The following is a 12994-nucleotide window of genomic DNA, read 5'->3' on the forward strand; positions in this document are numbered from 1 at the left end:
CGCTGGGACCAGGGCTCCCGCCTCCTCGCGCGCGGCGCGCGGTGCCGGTGCCGACGGCCAGCCCGGTCTGGACACTGCGCAGCCTTCGCCGGTCCCGAGAGGCACTGCCCGCCCCGCTCCTCCAGGTCTGTCCCGCGGGGCCCCAGCTCCAGCCCGCTCGGCCTTGGAAACTCCTGCACCGTCGAGAACACAGAAAATAGATTCGTCACCTAATTCTCCAGGGAGCCCGGGCGCTGGGGGCTGCGGCGCTGCCTCCCCGCTCCTCCCCCATCACCCCACCCCCGCCAGGGCTCAGAGGCCTCCAGGAGTCACTCAGCTACCCCCTCCAACCCCCACCCCGGCAGACAAAGAGCCCGGGCACTCTCGCCGCCCGCCTCCAGGCGCTCCGGGGAGGAAGCTGAGCCGGTGGCGGATCGCAGGGGAGGTGCGCGGGGCGAGGAGCCCTCCGCGGAGCGAGGTCTGGGGCAGAGACGCGAGATGCGCCCGCCGCGAGTCTGCTGCTGCTTCCTCTACCAGCTCGGGTTCCTTTCTCTTGGGATCTTTTCAGGTGAGTGCTTCGGTGACTTTCGAGCTTCCTTTCCAACTTCCCCAGTGAACACCGGGAACGCACCGGTAGGCAGGGCCGGTGGAACCGGTGCATGGTGAGCGGAACTCCGAGGGTGGCAACGAAAATGAGCTTGCGGGAGCGGATGTGGGGTCAAGCTCAGAGGCGAAACGCGTGTCTCCCAGATGCGTTTTAAGTGTGAAATGATCGTTTTTCCTTAGAGTAGTGTTTGCAAAGGTACATTTCAGCACCTGGAAGAAAATTGGGAGGTACACTTAGGCGTGGGGTTTGCAAATCACTCGTTGGAGTCTTTGCACCCATTTTCATCCACCAAGTTCAGTCACTAAAATTTGCCGCCCACTCCCTCTCCCACCCTCACATTATCATACTTTGGGGTCTGTAATCTGATCGCCAGGCTGCAGGGCTGGCTGGCGCTTTAGGAGCTAGGCGGGTGGTCTCCTTTGCATTCGAGTGAGCGCCGAGTATCTGTGGATCGGGAGCCTGGGAATGTTTGTGCTACTGGAACCGCGGCACTCTAAGCCCCGCACTTCTCTGCCTCGCCTGCAGGACTGCACTTCGCCCCCGACAGCGAAGAGTGGGAAGTCGTGTATCCTGCACTCTGGCGCAGGGAGCCGGTGGACTCAGCTGGCGGCAGCGGAGGCAGCGCGGACCCCGGATGGGTGCGCGGCGGAGGCGCCCGGCCTCAGGGTGCGGGTAGTTCCCGCGAGGTGCGCTCCGTGGCCCTGGCGCCGCTGGAGGAGCCCGCGGACGGTCAGGCTGAGTCCGGGTTCCGGCCTCCGCTGCCGCCAGGGGGTGAGGAGGACGAGGAGCTGGAATCCCAAGAGCTGCCGCGGGGACCCAGTGGTGCTGCTGTCCTGTCCCAGGGCGCCCCGGCTTCGTGGCAGCCGCCGCCACTCCCGCAGCAGCCCCCATCCCCGCCCCCCGCCCAGCAAGGCGACCGGGACCACGATGAGGTGCTGCTGAGGATCCCGGCCTTCTCGCGGGACCTGTACCTGCTGCTCCGGAAGGACGGTCGCTTCCTGGCATCGCGTTTCGCCGTGGAACAGTGGCCGAATCCGGGCCCTGGCCCCACGGGGACAGCATCCGCCCCGCGCCCTCCCGCGCCGCCTGAAGCCGCCTGCTTTTACACCGGGGCGGTGCTTCGGCACCCTGGCTCGCTGGCCTCTTTCAGCACCTGCGGAGGTGGCCTGGTAAGCGCCTTCCTTCCCCATCTCTCCGCCTTCCCTATTACTCCTCTCCTTCCCCCACACCAGGCTGATCTGCTTGCACCTCCCTCCCCTCTCCTGGTATTCCTTCTGAACTCTGCCCTACCCCGCACCACCCAGAGGTCTACACCAGTTGCCTCCGCTGAGACCTCGCCAGGGCAGACCCGTGAATGGGAGTCTAATCAGATGTACGGACTTTTAGATGATTATAAATGCTTCTGAATACTATATGAAATTCTACGTCCTTGTGACTTCTTTCCAATGGTTCAACTTCCTTCTGTTCCTGCAAGTTTCTAGAATAAACCCACCACGTGATGTCCTGTAGCAAATGAAATGAACCAGTCTGATCCCCGCTTTCTTCCCTAACCAAAGTTCCTCATCTATTAGCTTAGATTTGTTTTATTTTATTTCATTTTCCTTATGTATTTTTGGCCGTACTTCGAAGTTATGAGAACACTTCTCTTGGAAGTTGCACTCTGACAGCTGCCAGAATTTAGACACAGCAACACTCTAGACACCTGTTCTCTGTTCCAGTCCGAGTCCAGAGTGGAGACCGAGTCAACTGAAAAATTGGAGCTGTTGTCAAATAGGTGACACTGGAATTCAATTAGTGTGTGGTTCTGTGACATTTTCTTTCCTGCGGTTTATACTTTATGTGACAGTAGTTCCTTTTTACTCTCCACTTCGTATCTACAAGTAACAAGGAGCCTTGCTAAGAGGCCTGTGGAACTAGAGAGTGAAAGCTCCTTGCTTTGTTAATGTAAACTGTTCCATTTTTCTCCTTGTCTTGACGAAAGGTTTGGAACAATTATTACTTTCCATAAGTTGGCCTTTGTGTGTGTAGGGAGGGGCTACAACACACACAAAAATTACCATGTTAACCATTTGTATATGTACAGGTCAGCGGAATTAAGTAAATTCAAGTTATTGTACAACCACCACCACCATGATCTTTACTGTGGGTTTAAGGCAGAACCATTGAAGAAATCGACAAGAACTTGTATGAAAGCACCTTGTTTACTTGGAGGAAAAACCCAACAGCAATGGTTATACAATAAGAACCACCTAAAAACACCTAAAGTTAAATTAAAGTAGAAATTTTTACACATGTTCCCCTAAACTCCAGTAGTCAAATGATGTAATTGCTGAGCAGGGCTGTTTTTTACTAGTGGTTCATAAGGGTGAATATTCAAATATGGACAATTTTAGGTGTGAGTGAATAAAAATGGCATGGTACAATTACATGAAAATCTTTAACAGAAAAGAAAATCTTTTTTAAATGTTTTTTTTTTGTGTGAAACTGATGCTTGACACTTCACTGGGGAAAATATTTTGTAGGGATTTCATTGTCCACTAGCTTTTGGCTAGAGATTAAACAATTACATATAGAAAGTTTCTGGTGTGGTAATAGCAATAGAGGATAAACCATTTCACTGTGTTGAAATGTGGGGTTTTTGTCAGATTTTCCAAATGAGCTATGTCCTCTCTCTATATTTAAGGGAGCATAGTTAGAATTATGAGTAGGTTTTTCATGGACTGAATAGGAGTTTGACATACTTCCCTGTTTATCATGTTGGATTTCTTCTCACTTTTCCTATTAGCCACTAATGTGTATTTCTGAACTGGGAAGTCTTTGTTATTGAAGAAAACTGGCATTGCCAGCAATACAGTATAGCAGTCAGACTTTGAGCAAAAAAGTTAGGCAAATAGCCAAGATGGGTGAATTTGTTACTCCAGACTGCTATTCCAGCCGCTTTCCCTTACTAGCTCGTTGATTATAAAACAGGGAGCACAATTTGGTATCTAAACTCTGGCATTTAGAAATGAATTCCTTACCTCTCTATGAGTAAAATAAATTAGATAATTGCATTTAAAAATGGATGGTATAATTAGAATTCCATTAAATGTTAAATTAACTATAGTTTAGGTACTGGATTAGGGGATAGAATGTCCTGCCTTTAGGAGCTTACAGATGAGAAGGGCTGCATATTCAAGTGGATGTGACAGGAGGCATCCTGCAAGAGTGACATGCCAGCACGATGAATCAATTGCTATGCCTAGAGATATAACCCGCTAAGGGAGTTGTGGAAGGCTTCCTAAAATAGGAGTTTAACTAAAACCTGAAGTATGAGGAGATTTTATCCAGGCAAAAAAAAAAAAAGAAAAGATGGGGGTGTGTTGCTGAAGAGTCTTGTAGGTAGAGGGAAGACACTGTGTGGAGGTGTGAGAATTTAGATCTTGTTAAGGAAACAAAGCAACAACAACAAAAATCCTCCCATGACTAGGCCAGAGGTACAATATGAGAAATGATCCTAGAACAGAGGTGGCTATGGCCCGAGTGCCACAGCATGCCATTTGTATCATTGAAAGCTCTAAAAGGTTAGCCATTCCTGTCCTAAACTGTTGAGCTCAGACTTCCAAAGTCTCCGGTAACAGTGCAGAGGCTCTTTCTAACTGTGCATGTTCATTGGCCTGTATGCATGCTGCCCTACATTTGTAGAATTCTGTGATCCTGTTTTTCTAATGAAAGACATTAAGATATTTTTATATATGAGATGAAATATTTATGAATACGCTTGGCTTTACTTTAGAACAGTATTTTTCTTAAAGTTTTGTGTTGTTCAGTTCCTCAGAAAAGAGTGTAACATTAAGTGTACCATTCCTTCCCATTTCTCTGTAACTAGTTTTGCCTATGACTTAACATCCTGACTCGACACCTTTGGATTACTACACATTTAGAATGATCAGCAAGCCTCTGTAAAAGGAAATAGTCCTTAATGGTAGACATTTATAAGATTGGTCAAGTTATTCTCCAGATATTAATTAATACTTTGTGAAAAGTGACAGAAAAAAATTTTTTGATGAGTACTACTTCATCAAATAATCTTTCTGGATTTATTTTATTTATACAATGTGCAAATTACACCTTTGTATCTAGCAACCAGTTTATGAGATGTTATCCTCTTTCCTCCATTTGAACTATTACTGAATGATAATATTATTCAGGCTATATAGTAAATGGGATAGGTGCACAAATATGGTACTAAGTAATTCAGCATGTCCTGAACAATTCCTATGATTAAGGCATTTTGCAGATACAGAAAATACAGAAAGCAGATGAAGAAGCCTTGCTATGTTTCAAGGAGCTCTCTACTTAATATTCCAGTCACAAATGTAAATGAGAGAATATAATAGATGGAGGTATGTGCAAATAGAGACATTCTCTGAGTGCTGTGATGGTAATAGTTTGTTCCTTCTTTTTCATTCCTAACATGTTGTATGATGTCTAGTTTCTGGTAGACACTAAGTAACATCACTGAACAATAATAATAAACAACACATAAAGTACTTTATTATATCTTAAATGAAAGTCTTTGAATAAGTAAAATATGTAAAAGTAGCAAATATTTTGAAACAGTGGAGCAATTACGTTTTCTGACAATTACCAACACGATTTTTAAAAAATATATTTATTCCCTGAATCAAATTTAAAGAGATCCTTTGCCTATGGGTGACTAGATTGTTTGTGCAGGATGATAAATAGTGGCTATTAAATCTTATACCTCTTTACTTAAATGAAGAGTTTAGGTATTGGTAATAGTTTTGATTAGGTTTTGAAACAGAATCAGGAGCTTCTTATGCATTTGTTTGGGTACTTTATCATCTTGAATCAAAGTACGATGTGCTGTGTCAAGTTTCGAATAGGCTCATTTTGGGCCCCATCACTTTAGACAAGGTGCCATGTCAAGAACAATTTGAAATAGGAAGAAAAGGTCCAAAGGGGTAGGGGAAGTGGGTGATGAAGCGGAGAGGAAAGAAGGGAAAGGAAAAATTATGAGAAAAGGAAAAAATGGAAACAAAGTCTATGTAAATAGGGAAGGGTGGAGGGGGTGTAGGGTGCACAGGTAATGGGGAAAAAAAATGGGGATCCAAGCTACATCATATATAGGTACAAGCACCCAATGATAAATGTAAATGTATTGTATACCTAAAATGTACCAATAAAAGAATTTAAGCAAAAACAAACAAACAAAATAAAAACAACCAGCGTGAGAGCAAGTATCAGGCAGAGATGGAGGAAGGAAGGAAGTGCATGACAAGAACAAAGGGAATTGATATTCAAGTGAAAAGATGAAGATTACAGATTGACCTCACACATTTACTTTCTTCCCCAAGCCACAGTTTAGAAATGGTAGAAAAGATATTCTAAATGAATATGAAGTATTAGTGAATGCCATCAGTATATCAAACATTTAAATATATCATGACAGACTGAAAAAGTTTGGTTTTGATTAATGAAAACATGTAGACTTCAGAAAACCTGTGTGAAAGGTGGCAGTTATATCGGAAATACCTCTCTGCCCTCAAGGAAAGGGAATGCAGTGCATAGAAGGGAACCCAGATGATGGCAGAATAATGATGCCAACCATTAGAAGCCACAGGTGTGTCCCTGGGCAAGAGCAGAAAAAAATAGAGATGGAGTTTTGCTGGGCATAATGGTGATATTCGGAGTAGAAAGGCCCCACTATCAAAAGATGAGCTGTTGTCTCTATACCCATTAGAAGGTTCTGCTGTCTCCAGATAACTGGCACTGTGCTTAGTAAACTGAGCTAGTCACAACAGATAGGGGAGCAGGAAGGAAAAATGATGAGCCAACACCCAAGAAGATGATACTTTTAAGAACATCAAGTGTGTAAGAGAGTCATCAATTACTGCTTACCTGATACAAGAGGCAACAAAATTAATGGAATAAATAGAGTAACGGAACTACACTTCTCAGAAGAATAAGAGCAGGTATATATTTGTGGAAAAAGATATTTAAAAATAGGAAAAAAATGCTCTCCATAAAAAAAAGTGATTAGACACAGTGGAGCCAAAATTGCATGGACGTTAGAATAAAACGAAACTCTGTGTGAACTGATGGGTAAATTTGTGACCTGGAAGATAAAATCCAGAAATTACTTCAGAGCATCATACAAAAAACAAGTCAATATGGAATATGAAAGAATAGTTGTGCTCCAAGATTCATAGGTCTAGATCTAAAATTTCTATAATAGAAGTTATATTCTAAAAACATCAGTTGATGATGAAGATTTTGAAATGCATTCAATTGTAAGGAATTCACCAGCCAAGCTTTGGATGTAAAGCCATAGACTACTTTAAAAATTTTTTTTTTTTTTTGAGATAAGGTCTCTCTCTGAAATTCAGATTGGCTTTTGAACTCATTATGTATCCTGGGCTGGCTTCAATCTTGGGGCAATCCTCCTGCCTCAGTCTCCTGAGTGCTGGGATTACAGGTGTGTGCCACCATGCCTGCCTTAGGCTACTTTTTTGAATATAGGTCAGATAGATGATGTTCCAGATGAGCCTTTCTCAGCATAAATCAACATCATTTTCTACTAAATGTTTATATTGGGAAGTGCAAAGTAGTTTATGTGCAAAACTTTGGACTTTTAAGATCTTCAGTTCTTTTATAGTTGTCTCATCTCAAATACAATTAGAGTAATATTGGTTTGGCACTTGCCTCATTTTCCCAAAATTGTCAGAGAAACAAAGATGTACTTTTCACTTGCATATCACCAGCCTTAAAATTTGGTGTTTGATTAAATTAGTAATTACAAAGTGTTATGCCTCTGTGTGTTCAAACAAACATAATTGAGTGTTGGTAAACAAACAAGCCAACCATGAAAACAGTTGTGTGCCACAAGACAAGGAAGGAGTCCATGAGCAATTAGTGTAGCAGGCCTCAGACCCATTTTCCAGATGGAGGATAGAGTGTTTGTTGAATTCAGTCATTTCTTATAACCAATGTTGGTTAGGTACAGGTTGAAACTTTGTTTTTGTATCAGAATCAATTTATCAGAGATGAAACACGAACCCTCAGAATGAAGACACAACCACCAATCACCTGTGGCATAAGTAAAGAGAGACCACAGACCTTAACATACTAAGATAGTAATGATAAAGAGAGAATCCTGCAAGTTGAATAAGGAGAGATTATTTATATTGGGATGTCAACTGACCTTAAAGGATTGAATCAGTAACATGGGATGCCAGAGGGTCAAGTACCTTTAGAGTTCAGAGAAGTGATTTTGAATCTTGGACTTTATACTCAGACAAACTACCATTTAAATCTGATGTCAAAATATAATTATTTTCAAAGTTATAAGTACTCGTTTTACCACACAGAACTGTCAAAAGAATCCAATGAAATAACTTTTTCTAGCATCTGTTCGATTATTATTCAGTGTTCCTTCTAGAGATATCTAAAGCTATCCATTTGTAGCATATAAGTAGATTGGAAAGTAGCTGATTCATAAGCAAATAAATATGTATAAATACGTGTATAACTTTAAAAATCCACACTATGTACACACACATATACACACATGCACATGTGTGAGATCATCACAAATGAGTACATAAAGAGATTCTCTTTTCTCAACAGTTTTTAAAAATTGGATCTCAAGTGTGTGCCATAACCCACTTAATCAATTTGATGTTGATAGGTAGTTAATGGATTCCAATTTTTTCCTATTATGGACAGTGCTATCTCTAGATATGACTTTTTGCTTGAGTAATGCTTGTTTGTGTCAAAGGGCATGGGTATTGGTAATTTGTGGAGATACTTCTGGTCCTATATATGACATAATTTTATATTTTCAGGTCAGGAGATGAGGTGAAATTATTATGGCCAAAAGCCTGTATGAGAGTTATTAAAAGCTTTTTATTTTTGTGAAATCTAATAGAAAAAAATGTTATCTGAAGGGAGTTTTAATTTACATTTTTTGTTGTTGTTGCTGATAAAGTGTTATGTCTTTTTGATGCTTTTCCTTCTCATTTTCTTTCTGGTAGGTCTTCTCTTCATATCTTTTATGCATTTTTCGATTACATTTATGACCTTCATTTCTAATTCCAGAGCTCTTTATATTAATATTTTAAAAGGAAAATGTTAATTATAAAGTAAAACATATGAATATAGAAATGTTATGAAATATATAAAACAAAACTTCTGCAGTCCTAGAATCTATAACTAAACACTGTTAGGCTTTTTAAAGTTTATGATGAAGAGGAAATGAAAATATCATATAAACTATAATTTTATCAAAATTAATGGTAAGCTGGGAAAAGCGTATTTTTTAGACTCATTTTTGGTCCATAAAATGGGTACAAATTACATGGATTAGAATATCTGAGGAACATAGGGAACAATCACACACTGTAGAAAAGCAAATTAGGTGAGTTTTTGTTTTGATTTGTTTTGGGTTGTTTGAGACAGGATCTTGCTATGTAGTTCCAGCTGGCCTTGAAATCACTATTTAGCCTAGGCTGACCTGGAACTCACAGACTCGCAGCGATTCTCCTGCCTCAGACTCTCAAGTGCTGAGATTATAGGCATGCACCGCCATACCTGGATAGGAGAGTTTTTTGATATCACTATCACTATTACAATTTTAAATGTACATAACCTTCTTTTCAGCAGTTCTATTTCTAGGAATTGACTTTAGAGAAACCTCAATATATATTCAAGATTTATGTATAAGGTTATTCTGTAGCATTAAAAACACTGTAAATGTTCATCAGAAGTACTCTTGCTCTGTCTATCCATTGTTCTAAAGGCTCAGAGAACAAAATAGAAGAAATAGTTGTTGCTTCAAGGCATTTATAATTTTGAAAAAACTATGTTTTTGCTTCAACTTCTTGACTCTTGTGATCATTGCACTGTAGTTCTTTGATTCAGTTAGTGCTTGATATCTCTTTATTGACAAAACAAGTGATATTTAAGTGCCCATATCTTTAAAGCAGTTTATCATTTTCTAGTTTAACACTTAGAATAGCATGGATAACATAGTGATACATGGGAGGTTTCTGTATTTAGAATGGAACAATGTATAGATAACTCCAGTCTTACTTGAGGAAGTGATAGAGTGGATTCAAATAAGCAGAGTGAACTGTGCTTATAAAATATGTACACCATTTTCACATTACATGTCAATAAAACATTTAATCATATTTGATCTACATTTTAGTTCCTTGAGTGAATTGTGGCATGGACCAATTTTGTAAGAGAAAGTTTTGTTTATTCAATAAATAATTGTATTTATTCAAAGTTTATTAACTGAATTAAAACAAAGTATACTTTTAAAATAAGAAATATTGTAAGAGCCTGAAAATATATATAATATATTTTATATTTATAATATATATTATAATTTATAAATATATATATTTCTTAGTCTGAGATCACACTGAGTACCAGGGATTGAACTCAGAGCCTTGTGATTGCCAGGCAGGTGTGGAGTCTCTGAGCTACATCCTCCACCCTGAAAATATTTTTATGCAACCCTAAAATAGCATAATTATGTTGAACACATGTACAATTGAATGTTTCCACTTAATTGAAATTACATTTTTACCCCAGGCAGTATTTATGTCTTTGTATTTGCTCAAAAAATTATCAGAGGAGTTTCAGGTTCCTCATGGGGAGTGTATTAAGTTAAAGAAGTAATCCTGACAGATTTTGGGGCAATTGGAGAATGAGGAGTCCTTCTCATATTATGATTGATGGCTTTCCTGAAAATAAATGTTAAGGTTCCCTTAGCCAAGTGCAGGACATAATTTGATGCAGAGTGCATTTAGGGTACAGCTGCACTGAGCACATCATCTCATCTCCATCTCATCTGTATTCCAGTGCCAAGCCCCAGATTGAGGGCAGTGAGAAAATGGGAGCTCAGCCATTCCAATGATACCCAGATATTTTTACAGAATGATTACATTGGTAGTATTAGGAAAGACCTTGGGAATGAAATTGTTTAGTGCTTTCCTTTTTCCTGCAAAAGGAACTTGATTTCATTTCATAATTAATGTGCATGTATATTTGCAGTACATTCATTATTTAGACTTCAACTGAAATGATCATATAATAAAGCTGATGAAGCCAGGTCAGTTCAGTGTAATTTAAGGGGGGGGGAGTGAAATATTAATGTTTTGTTTTTGTTTTCTTTTTTTTTGGCACCAGGGATCGAACTTGGAACCTTCCACTTGCAAGGCAGGCGACAGAACCACTGAGCTAAATCCCCGGCCCTGTTTTTTTTTTTTTTTTTTTTGCCTTCATAAGCATAAAAGGCAAATGTAAGGATTTTTTGCCCCAATTTTTTTTAATTCCCTTGCTTCAGCATGGCTTCAACTGCTTTTACAGTGCATACATCATAGCCCTTTGTCTAGGCTTCTTGAAGCCCAATTCATTAAGGTGCGTTGCATAGACACCAACAGTCTAAAATTATGAAGACATATAGCAAATACAAGTGGAAGTTTACAGAAGTAGAGGTAGTTGGGTATTTTCCACCAAAAATCAGAAGATACAAGTTTTCTGACTTTCAATTATACTTCCTATTGTTTCTTTTGGATTCTAACTATTTTTGTGACTTTAATTTGTATTTTACTAGTGAGTAACTGGTGAACATCTTTTCATGTTCCAGATCATAGCCATTAACATGTTATCTTTGTTGAAGTGTCTATTCAATTCTTTTTTTCCACTTTTTAATTTTTCCCCCTACTATTCAGTTTTAAGAGTTTTTTTTTCATTTCTAGACATAAATTTTGCATCAGTTATATAATTTGCTGATTTTTTTTTTCTGGTCTATGGGTGTCTTCATTTTCCTAATGCTTTAAAGTTTTAAAAAATACTGGTAAAATCTAGTTTATCATTTTTTGCTTTTATAGGATAGTAATTTTGTGTTTTAAGAACACTTTATAGCTCAGTTATAAGGTCTTTCTCCTATTTGATAATTTTCATAATTTCAGCTTTTACAGTTAAGTCCATAATTCACTGGTTTTGTAAATGATGTGAGATAAAGATCTAAATTCATGTTCCCATGTCTCTCTCCAGTTGTCCAGTAATTTCAGTTGTCTTGCAGCATCATTTATTGGAGAGACTGTGTTTTCCTCATGAGGTGCTACAACAATTTTGTCAAAGGTGAACTGACCACAAATATAAGAATTTAGTTTTATACTAACAACACTGTTCTTTCAAATTATATTTTCACCATTATATCAGTTCCATACTGGATTGATTTATGTAGCTTTACATGTTTGAATTGGAGAAATTTAAATCATTTAACTCTGATTTTCTTTTTCAAAACTGTTTTGACTATTTTAGATCCTTTTATTTCTATATAAAGTTTAGGATCAGATTGCCAATATCCACAAAGAACCTAGATTTGGTAGGGATGGTGCTAATCTAAAATTCAGCACTGGAAGAGTTCCATCTGAAACAAGGAAAATTATCTATCTATCTATCTATCTATCTATCTATCTATCTATCTATCTATTTATCTATCTATCTATATCTGTGAGTCTCTGTCTCTGTCTCTCTTCCCCTAGGAATTATTATAGCAATGGTTAAGGAATATTTTTGAACACCCAGTTGTTTCCTAAAGCATTAAATTAATGATAGCTGATATTATATTTGAAATGGTCAATTTCAAACCACTGACATGATTAAACTTCACAAAGGATTTATGTGAACAAGTAATCCAAGACATTCATTGGAGGAATACTAATAAGGTATACAAAATAGAGTGTCTCACAGTCACTTAAGTATCTCCACAAGATTCGAACATGAGCCCACATACCAGACTGTTTCATTTGTTCTACCAATGTGAAAAAAGACCAAATATGTTGTAGGGTTAAAGGTAAAATCAAGCAAATAGATAAATGCAAATTAGTAAAATTCAAATCAAGCTTTTCAGGAAGAAGATTTCAATCATAACAATTTCTAGTTAGTCTCTAAATGTAATATTGCATGAAAATTATTTGTGTATGTAGTCAAACAGAACCAAGGACTCCATCACAGTACCTTATATTAAAAATATAATCAATGTACTCTCTCTGGTATTTTGAATATTGAGAGATACAGGAGTTAGGATTGAGGAAAAAGGAAATAAAGGCCCTTAGTTAATATAAAGGATAAATTTAATAATGACATTTTTAAAAACTAGTAAAGGATAGACATACTCTTTGTACAGTAGTTCTCCTACCCCATCCACAACTTCACATACTGAGATTTCAATTACCTCCTTGCAACCTAAGTCTAAAAATATTAATTGCAAATTTTCTAGAAATAATTAATAAATTTTAAGTTTTCAGCTTTCTGAATAATATGATCAACTGTTTCACAGTTGTGTTCTCTTGCACCCAGGATGAGAATTGGCACCCCTTTGCT

At 38.9% G+C, this 12994-nt stretch overlaps 1 protein-coding gene across 4 annotated transcripts in view; it reads left to right on the top strand.

Moving 5' to 3' along the window:
- The first annotated feature begins 224 nt into the window (after nucleotides 1–224).
- Adamts19 (ADAM metallopeptidase with thrombospondin type 1 motif 19) overlaps nucleotides 225–12994 on the top strand; it is a 243780-nt gene continuing 231010 nt past the window's right edge. For 2 of the 4 annotated variants that reach the window (XM_021266237.2, XM_004854439.3), the window contains exons 1-2: nucleotides 225–547; nucleotides 1112–1755. In XM_021266237.2, the coding sequence (XP_021121896.1) occupies nucleotides 478–547; nucleotides 1112–1755 (714 nt within the window). In that variant the 5' untranslated portion in view covers nucleotides 225–477. The remainder of the gene's footprint in view (nucleotides 548–1111; nucleotides 1756–12994) is intronic. The other 2 variants (XR_002398180.2, XM_021266238.2) reach the window with 1 other exon arrangement.

The sequence above is a fragment of the Heterocephalus glaber genome, unplaced genomic scaffold, assembly GCF_053883595.1.
Source record: "Heterocephalus glaber isolate CG9 unplaced genomic scaffold, H.glaber_assembly_v1.0 deba00001463, whole genome shotgun sequence".
Lineage (NCBI taxonomy): Eukaryota > Metazoa > Chordata > Mammalia > Rodentia > Bathyergidae > Heterocephalus > Heterocephalus glaber.